Raw genomic sequence first — 10,572 nt, forward strand, 5'->3', positions numbered from 1 at the left:
ACTATTGAATAGGTATGCCAACTTGGGATAATTATGCCAAGATCATTCACCCTGGTATCCTGTACACTAGCCCTAAGAGTTGAGACTTCTATCCAGGGTCCCATGAGAATGTTGGGGTTTCCAGAAAACTAGCTAATCATCATTACAGCAAGCCTACAGCTACCCACTATGAGGTTTATTTGCTGTATGTTTAGAGATTATGATATATCCTGAATGTCAGTTAAAAGGATCCATGAATCTCTGAGCCTTGCAAGGAATTGTGGAGAAAGAAAGCATTTATTCACATCAAATATATGAGCAGATTAAATTGGAAAGTAGCATGACAAATCACATCATCTTGGATATCATTATTGCACAAGTGAGAGCATTCCTAATGATTTGAAAATTTTCCACATAGCACTTTATACCTCGTTTGTAGTCCAGACCCTCCCCTCCACCACTTAACAAGGAACAGTGCTTTGCAAGTCTAAAACATCTCATTTTCTATGTTTCAGGTTAAATCACTGGGCTCAGATGAGGTTAAGTTGTAGTACAAACAAACCTGAAAATGTAGAGGCTTAATATCCATACATAAAACTTCATATACAGAAAAAAACGAGAAGGTGATGGGGTTGGAGAATGCTTTTTTAAAAATGAAAGAAGCGTGGTTGGAATGGATCAGCAAAGTAGCAGAAAATGTGTGCTTGTGAACAAATTAAAGGATGATGGTTAATGAATACTGGGATGCTGCATAAACACAAAATATGAAGGAGTTTAGAAAAAATTCTTCCTCTTCCAAAACAAAAAGACATTTATCATGTACAAAAACTAGCATCATAAGGTCATGACTTAGAAATATGATGGGAAATTTCAGAAAGAATATCTCAGATTGTGGTTTCAAGGGTTATCTCTGGGAAGTGGGAGTAGGAGGAAGGAGAAGCTGGCCAGAGTGGGGCAGGAAACCTCTTAGATTTCATTATGAGCATTGGTTTCTCTTTAAAAAATTGTGTGCATGTATTACATTGGTAAAGATAAAGATTAATTAAACCCCAGATACATCTGATAATTTTAGTGTGAAAAATACACATCTACAGTCATGTTTTTAGGAGTTGGATGGGTAACAAGCCCAGAGGGTACTCAGCTATTTTGCAGTGAATTCAAGAATAGTTGCCTCATCTTCTACTCTTTGTCCTTTTGTTTTAAATAAGTTTCTTGGGAAGTAGTGAGAGCAAATGAGTCATTTGCGTGTTATGAAAGTATTGGTTATTAGAGGCAAAAAGCCTGGAAGAAGATTTCGAGGCAGGAGAGAAGTAAGGGAATTAAGGAGCTTAAGAAAAAGAATGAAAGACAGATGCTTCTATCAATAAGCAGTTAGAGCAAACAAACAGAGGAGCCATCTGCCCAAACTGTGACTTATATACCATTTCATGAGAAAGTTCTTAGGTGCCCTAAGTAGTCTTTACACAATAGATGCTTATTCAGCTGAAATGAAGGCAACTCAGAATTCCTGTGTCCTGTATCCAGAAAATTCCAAGTAGCAGGCATCTGGCATTGTACTCTGCTCCCAACTTAGTCTCATAACTCCTTGTTTGTTTGTGTTTCACATGTTGCACCAACTTTATTCAGAAACAGTCCTTTTAGAGCTGTTCCTTGTTTTTATAGACTTGTTCTTTTTGCACCTTTTTTTTTTTTTTCATTTAAAACCATCACCACTGCCATCACCCCAACAAAGCCATTGAATAAAAGATTATCTTTCACTCAGGGAGCACAGGAAGAAATGGTTTTAAATTGAATCTGGAAGGAAATTTAGAAAATATTTGACATTGGAAATATTATTATTTTCTTTTGAAACATCATTTTTAAGCAGACTGCATTCTCATTTATCTCACGTGCTTTTGTTTGGGATTGAAATAAACTATCTTTACAGTGATTCCCAAGTTTAGCATTCATCAGAAATAAGAGAGCTTGTGCAAACACTCTTGGGACCCCACTCCCAGAGATTCAGGTTCAGCCAGCCTGCAGGGGGAAGGGCTGGAGAGTTTGTACTTCTGACAACTTTCAAGGTGATGCTCATGCCCCTTGTCTGGGACCACGCTTTGAGAACCTCCAGATGGATTCTTTGACGGTCTCTGCAAGAACCCCGCTGCTCCCCATCTCGCCTGTCTTTTAAGAAACACGTTGCATTTGCCTAAGAACCTCTGCTTAGGTCAATGGCTCCATGTTTTCATACAACTGTACTGATACTGTTTCTTTCGAAAGAGGTTTTGTTTTGGGGGCAGCTGGTAGAGTGTGTCACGTCCTCACTGAAAGCTGCCTCCAGAATTCCCTGCATGGACTGTCTTGCTTTTCTCCTAAAGTCCTTTCCCAGGAGAGCATAGAGGAATGGATTGAAGCAACTATTGGCAGATGCTAGAGCAAGAGACACATGGTCCCAGGACAACAGAGATTCCCCAGAGGGAGTGTCTGGGTCAGTAAACAATAAGAGGACTCCAACAATGTGGTACGGAGCCCAGCAGACAAGGAAGACAACCACCACCACCATAGCCACTCTCAAGAGTTTGCTCCGAGACTTGGTGAAGCGGCTCCGACGCATTTTTAAGATAATGAGGCTGTAACAGGCCACCATGATGATAAAGGGCAACAGGAAACCCACCACTAGCCTACTGATGGTTATGGCTACCTGGGGTGTTGGCACTTGATGATCATATGCAAATTGGCCGAAATAATCATCCTGGAAACCTTGTGATAGCTCAGATGTGTATAACAAATCACTGGAGGCATTAGAAAAAAACTCTAAATCAGCAGGGAGAAAAGAATTTGAGTTCTCCAGGGGGTGAGTTCTGTGATCTTCAATGGGAAAGTCACTGGAGAGTGTAGCTGAGACTTTATCAGCAGACTGAAACAAATCATAATGTGGTTGTTGAACAGATAATCTAGCTGAATTCATAGGGAGTGAGTCTCTAGAAGTTCTTTGAAATTCTTGGGAATGGAGGCCAGTGGTGGCTGCCCAAGGCCGATCCTTGGTTTGCGAAGAGAAGGAATCTAACCTGTCATCCATTTCTCCAGGCGGATAGTTGTCAAAAGACCCATTTTCCAATAGATCATAGGTGAAGTCTGGATAATCTAATGAGCCATAGTGACCAAAATTGTAGCTACACATACTCTGGTTGTCTATAGTGAACGTTTCCCGATATACAAACACAGGTATGCACATTACCAAAGCCACCACCCAGATACAACCACAGATAGTGCAGGCTGTTCCCACGTTGCGATGATTCTGGCACCAGATTGGCCTGAGTACCAACAGACAGCGGTCCAGGCTAATGGTGGTCAGCAAGAAGACGCTGGCAAACATGTTGAGGATGATGATGGAGGGGATGAGCTTGCATAGGAACCAGCCGTAGGGCCAGTGTCCTTGGAGAACCAAGTGGACCAGGGAGAAGGGCAGGGAGAGGCAGCAGATGAAGTCAGCCAAGGTGAGATGGAGAAACCAAACTGTGTTCACTGTCCGTTGCATCTTTAGGCCAGCCACCCACAGAACCAGCCCATTGCCTGGCAACCCCAGTAGGAAAGTGATGCTGAGGATGACCATGGAGAGAATTATGTGGGGTTCATCCCAGGGCTGTGAGTGTAGGTCAGTTGAATTGGTCTCAGCAGAGAAAGACTCCATTGCTCCAACTTCTGTAAAAATATAAACAAAAATATTAAAACTAAAAAAAAAAAAAAAAGCATATTCATAGAATTCTAACTTAAAGATGGAGAGCCACAAAGACCCTAACACTGGTTTATTTTATATTCCTTAACTTCACACTGGATTACTCAAAAACATACTCTGAAAGACAATGTAAAATCTACTGTACTGACATAGAGAACAGACTGTGGTTGCTGAGGAAAAGGGGAGTATTGGGAGTTTGGGATTAGCAGATGCAAACCAGTATATATAGGATAGTTAAACAACAAGGTCCTACTGTATAGCACATGGAACTGTATCCAACATCCTGAGATAAACCATAATGGAACAGAATATGAAAAATTCTGAATTTTTCAGAATATGTATGCAGAATATGTATAACTGAGTCACTTTGCTTTACAGCAGAAATTAACACAATATGGTAAATCAACTATGTGCTGTGCTAAGTCGCTTCAGTTGTGCCCGACTCTTTGCGACCCTATGGACTGTTAGCCCTCCAGGCATCGTCCGTCCATGGGATTCTCCATCGAAGAATAGTGGAGTGGACTGTCATGCCCTCCAGATTGTCATGCCCTTCTCCCAGGAATCTTCCCTACCCAGGAATCAAACCCATATCCTTAAGTCTCCTGCATAGGCAGGTGGTTCTTTACCACTAGCACCACCTGGGAAGCCCTTGATTTCCTTACGACCTATCATTGCTTTCTTATTTGTTTTTTATGAATATACCTTGGGTAAAATAGCTTGATTATTATAGAAACAGAAATAATTCATGAAGAAAATTGGAAAACATAAACAAGCAAAAATAAGAAAATAAAAACATACCACTAGTCAGTGATTACTCTTAAATATCTTTTTTAAAAAATATTTTTATTTATTTGGCTATGTCAGGTCTTAGTTGCATGTGGGATCTTTAGTTGCAGCATGTGGGATTTAGTTCCCTGACCAGGAGTTGAACCCGGGCCTCCTGCATTGGGAGAGCAAAGTTGTATCCACTGGATACTACTGGTGGGCTGGTGGGCCCTGGTGCCTGGTGGGCTGCACTGGTGGGCTGCCTGGTGGGCTGCCTGGTGGGCCCTGGTGCCTGGTGGGCTGCTCCAGGGAATTCCCACACTTTTAGTACCTTAATTTACATTTTTCTGGATCTTTATTCACATTCATATGTGTGTACTATATGTATATATATTTTTTATTAAGAAAAATTTAATGAAATTAGATTACACTGTGCATACTGGTATTTAAATTGTTCTAATTGTGGTGAAATACAGTGGCTCAGTTGGTAAAGAATCCATCTGCAATGCAGGGGATGTGAATTTGATCACTGGGTGAGGAAGGTTCCCCTGGAGAAGGGAATGGCAACCCACTCCCGTATTCTTGCCTGGAAAATCCCATGGACAGAGGAGCCTGGAGGGCTACAGTTGGCTTGCAGTGAGTCAAACATGACTGAGCGACTAAACCACCACCACCACATGTAACAAAATTTACCATCTTAACCATTTTTAAGGGTACAGCTCAGTAGTGTTGGGTTTTTTACATTATTGTACAATTTCTAGAACTTTCTCATCTTGTAAAGCTGAAATTCTCTATCTTTTAAAAAACAGTTCCTCACTTCCCTTTCCCTGAAGTCCATGGCAATCACCAGCCTACTTTTGGTTTCTGTGCGTTTAACTACTCTTAGTTGTTCAGTCGCTCAGTCCTGTGCAACTCTTTGCAACCCCATGGACTACAGCACACCAGGCTTCCCTGTCCTTCACCATCTCCCAGAGCCTGCTCAAACTCATGTCCATTGAGTTGGTAATGCCATCCAACCTTCTCATTCCCTATCATCCCCTTCTCCTCTTGCCTTCAATTTTTCCCAGCATCAGAGTCTTTTCCAATGAATCAGATCTTTGCATCAGGTGGCCAAAGGATTGGAGTTTCAGCTTCAGCATCAGTCCTTCCAATGAATATTCAGGATTGATTTCATTTAGGATTGACTGGTTTGATCTCCTTGCAGTCCAAGTGATTCTCAAGAGTCTTCTCCAACACCACAGTTCAAAAGCATCAATTCTTCGGTGCTCAGCTTTCTTTATGGTCCAACTCTCACATCCATACAATGACTACTGGAAAAACCATAGCTTTGACTAGATGGACCTTTGTCAGCAAAGTAATGTCTCTGCTTTTTAACATTCTGTCTAGGTTGGTCATAGCAAGCGTCTTTTAATTTCATGGCTGCAGTCATTGTCCGAAGTGATTTTGAAACCCAAGAAAATAAAGTCTGTAACTGTTTCCATTATTTCCCCATCTATTTGCCAAGAAGTGATGGAATCGGATGCCATAATCTTCATTTTTTTGAATGTTGAGTTTTAAGCCAGCTTTTTCACTTTCCTCTTTCACTTTCATTAAGAGTTGCTTTAGTTCCTCTTTGTTTTCTGCCATAAGGGTGATATCATCTTCATATCTGGGGTTATTGATATTTCTCCCAGCAATTCTGATTCCAGCTTGTGCTTCACCCAGCCCAGCTTTTCGCATAATGTACTCTGCATATAAGTTAAATAAGCAGGGTGACAATACACAGCCTTGATGTACTCCTTTTCCTATTTGGAACCAGTCTGTTGTTCCATGTCCAGTTCTAACTGCTGCTTCTTGACCTGCATACAGGATGCAGGTAATGTGTCTGGTAGTTCCATCTCTTGAATTTTCCACAGTTTCTTGTGATCCACACAGTCAAAGGCTTTGGCATAAAGCAGAAGTAGATGTTTTTCTGGAATTCTCTTGCTTTTTCTATGATCTAACGGATGTTGGCAATTTGATCTCTGCTTCCTCTGCCTTTTCTAAATCCAGCTTGAACATCTGGAAGTTCTCGGTTCACATACTGTTGAAGCCTAGCTTGAAGGATTTTGAACATAAATTTGCAAGCATGTGAAATGAGTGCAATTGTGCTGTAGCCTGAACATTCTTTGGCATTGCCCTTGTTTGAAATTGGAATGAAAACTGACCTTTTCCAGTCCTGTGGCCACTGCTGAGTTTTCCAAATTTACTGGCATATTGAGTGCAGCACTTTCACAGCATAATCTTTTAGGATTGATTACTCTAGATCCCTTGTATAGATGGAATCCTACAGCATTTGTCTTTTTGTGACTGGCTTATTTCACTTGGCAAAATGTCGTCAAGGTTCATCCATGTTGTAGTGTGTGTCAGAATTCTCTTCTTTTTTAAGACAATAATATTCCACTCTATGTGTGTACCACATTTTATTTATCCATTCATCTGTCAATGGACATTGGAGTTACTTCCACATTTTAGCTATTGCAGATGCTATTGCTATGAACGTGGGTGTAAATGCATATTGTTTTATATAAACTGCTTTCTTTGATCACTTTTATCACTTAGCAGTCCCCATATTTACAGTAAGACTTACCTTGATGAATATTCAGACTTTATCCTTTTTTTCCCGCTATCCCCAAAATATCCCTTATAGCTGGTTTGTCAACAATTGTATCCAGTTAAGGATCACACTTTGCATCAGGATATTTCTTAAGCCTTTTAATTTAGCAGCTTCTCTTTTTCAAGGATACTGGTTTGTTTTGGGGTCTGTGTTCTCACCAGTTACTTCTTAACCCTTTGTAATTAGTCTTCTATCCCATTACTCTGCTAAAACTACCTCTAGAGAGTAAATACAAGCATCTTTTTCTCTATCTTTATCCTCCACAATATCTCTATTACTTTACATTGGCTTCTTATCACTCTCTTTCTCTTGGCCTCTGTGACATAACTCTTCCCTAATTTTCTTTTCTTTTTTTTGGTTGTGCTGGGTCTTCGCTGAATAATGTGGGCTCTGTGGTTGTGGCTCATGGGCTTAGCTGCCCTGTGGCACGTGGGATCTTAATTTTGCGACCAAGGATTAAACCCACCTACCCTGCATTGGAAGGCAGATTATTAATCACTGGACTGCCAGCGAAATTCCTGTAATTTTTGACATTCCTGTAAACATACCTTACTTTATAGCTTTCCTGAACAACTCACTATTCCAAGTCAATGCCATTTTCTTACCTTGGCGACTGCTGTTCACTTCTGTCTGGAATGATGTTCTCTACCTTAACCTCCTCTTTCCTCCATTCTTAATCACTATCTGTTGAAATCCTAGTTATGCTGAAATCCTAGTCATTCTTCAAGATCAAGCTCAAGTATATTTTCCTTGAAACCTCTCTTATAATCCCAATCATAATTTACTTCTTCAGCCTCCTAAATTTTGTGTGTGTATGTGGGGTTTGAACCACTTTTTGTATTCTCTGTGCAATGTGCCTTTTGTTCTGCATTACAATTATTTTCATGGCTGTCTTGTCTATTATTCTAGCCTTAAGTTTCATAATGGTAAAAAAATATCTTATTTCTAAATGCTTGCTCCACAGAATTTAGCACAATGCTTTGTAAGACGTAAGGATTAAAGATTACTTGAATGGATGGATGCTCATACTTGGGGTTTCTTTTCTTTTTCTATTAAATAAAAATTTTAATTCTTATTTGTTTGATTCGATAAGGATGCTATTTCTTCTAACTTCCTTTTTTTTGTTTTCCAGTTCCCAATTCTTGTTGGCTATAACAGCATTTTATGTTTCCTTTGGTAGAAACCCAGAATACCATATGACTTGTTCTGCTGAGTTGACTAAATGCTAGCATAGGGATTAGCAGAAGTTAAAATAACAAAACAAAATAACAAAAAAGAAGAAGTGCTTCCCATTCTCCATTCTGTAGCCTTGCTTATTCTAATATTCGAGGCCTGTCAGGTTCACTTCCTTTGCTTTTGTGCATGGCAGCTACCTTGACCACCTGTCCTACACACATATTCACGCATCGATTCATAAAATATAGAGAGATGGAGAGAGTTCAAGGGCTGAAAAGAAAGTTAGCAATTATTTCTTCTTATTTCTATTTTTATAGTTTTGGACACTGAAACTCAACAAATTAGGGGACTTTTACATAGTCACAACTAGGAGTGATCTCAAATCCTAGGTCCAATTACTATCAGGCCAAAACTCTTTTTACTACAAATAATCACATAACAGAAAAGCCTTTGGTATTGCTAATAGAGAAAGGCATCAAGAGCAGCACAGTAATAAAGAATAATAAGTAAATAATAAAGATTGAAAAGAGAAAAATTCTAATGCAAAGAAACTGAATCATCTGGCATACTATACTTTAAATATCATATTTTGAAACGAAAGTGTATCTGAATCAGAATCTTAAAAATCTTTCAGTTCAAGGTAACTTTTTATATTTCTCCAAGTGTTTGGTTGAAAGATACCTCTCTTTCTATTTTTTTTAAGTTTTCAATACGAAATTGGTTTTGGTTGAAAAGTAACTCTCTCTATATACATATTTAAAATTTTCAATACTGAATTGACCAATCAGAATTAAAAAGATAAGTAAAATCCTGAAACTAAAATTCAGCTATAATAGGGAAAGAAAAGTAGATACCAGAATCAAATACTAATAACAGGATGACAGAATCAGTAGCAATAAAGAATGTGGAAAAAAATAAAAGAGAAAAAGAGCGAAATGAAATAGAAAAAATATATATATTAAGAAAAATACATAATCACTGATTTGGAAAATGGAATTATTGGGAAAAGCTGGAATCAAAGATCAGAAGGAGAAACAGCCAATTTAAGAGCAGGGAAAATGATGTAAAAATTCAATATTAGTTCCGGAATGAAATGTAAACAGCAAAGATAAATAGAACATGGAATAGTTAGAAAAAGAAAAAGGTGGACATGGGAATAAAGCAAAAGAAATAACAGTTGGGGAAAGAAGGGGGAATAGAAAATAATGACCTTCAAACCATTATCTAAAGAGAACAAGCTGGGCATAAATCATCAGGTGCATCTAGATTTCCTTACCAAAAACCCGAGATAATAGCTGAAGGCTTCTGCATAGGTCTGGAGGTCCCCACTTGTCCCGTCTGGTCCCCGCCCTTGACCACAGTCAAGTCCTGAAGTACAGTTAGGAACTTTGATGAGCGCCTCCTCTTTCCTCTCTCCGTTTCTGATGATAAACCAAACCCAACACTTTCCACTACCATCTGACTCCACAGGAAGAGTTTCAAAGTGAGTCATTTCTGAATGTCTCAGATAAGAAAAGTTACAAAACAGAAGTGGAAGAGCATGGTTCTCAGACGTTTTCAGCAGTACAGAGCATGGTTAGAGAAAGCACTTTCATACATGAGCTTCCCACTTGATAGGGTTTTGCTTTTTTGTTTTGTTTTAGAAAATGGTCCAGTGGTATATGAATGTGGGTGAGGAGTAACTAAGGGGAATGACCCTCAAAACCCCATGTAATAAATCTCAACCAACATCTCTTATACGCTTAGTATGTGTCAAGGAATGTATCATGCAAAAATCAGAGTTTTTTGTATCATGCAAAAAACTATATTCTTATTTCTAGAGAGTCACAATCTGGTGTGAATATGCACCTATACAACAACAACAAAAAATGCTGTAATACAATCCAGACCATAATGATAGAAGTAGCAGCAGAAGTAAAATACTGAATAGTAGAAAATAACAGGGGTGTATTTAGCCAGGGGCAATCTAGGAACGTAGAATTAAGATCTGGGCAGGTCCTTCAAGAATTATGGGATTTCTCTCAAAAGAGGTGACAAACTATTTTACTTATTTATTTATTTGACTGAGCTGTGGCATGTGAGCTCTTAGTACCCCAACCAGGAATCGAACCTGTGACCCCTGTAGTGGAACCTCCAGGGAATTCCTAGTGACAAGCTGTTTAGAATGTTTAAATGGCACACAGTGGCATCTGGCCCCATCACTTCACGGCAAATAGATGGGGAAACAGTGGAAACAGTGGCTGACTTTATCTTTTTGGGCTCCAAAATCACTGCAGATGGTGACTACAGCCATGAAATTAAA

The 10,572-nt window shown here is 39.2% G+C and overlaps 1 protein-coding gene across 1 annotated transcript; it reads right to left on the bottom strand.

Annotated features, from left to right (window-relative positions):
* Nucleotides 1-257: 257 nt before the first annotated feature.
* Nucleotides 258-9,588, bottom strand: C3AR1 (complement C3a receptor 1). Its single transcript, NM_001083752.1, is given in 2 exon segments — nucleotides 258-3,660; nucleotides 9,547-9,588. A coding segment is annotated over 1 exon segment (1,446 nt). The 5' UTR covers nucleotides 3,650-3,660; nucleotides 9,547-9,588; the 3' UTR covers nucleotides 258-2,203.
* Between the last annotated feature and the right edge of the window lie 984 nt (nucleotides 9,589-10,572).

This window comes from Bos taurus, chromosome 5, assembly GCF_002263795.3.
Source record: "Bos taurus isolate L1 Dominette 01449 registration number 42190680 breed Hereford chromosome 5, ARS-UCD2.0, whole genome shotgun sequence".
Lineage (NCBI taxonomy): Eukaryota > Metazoa > Chordata > Mammalia > Artiodactyla > Bovidae > Bos > Bos taurus.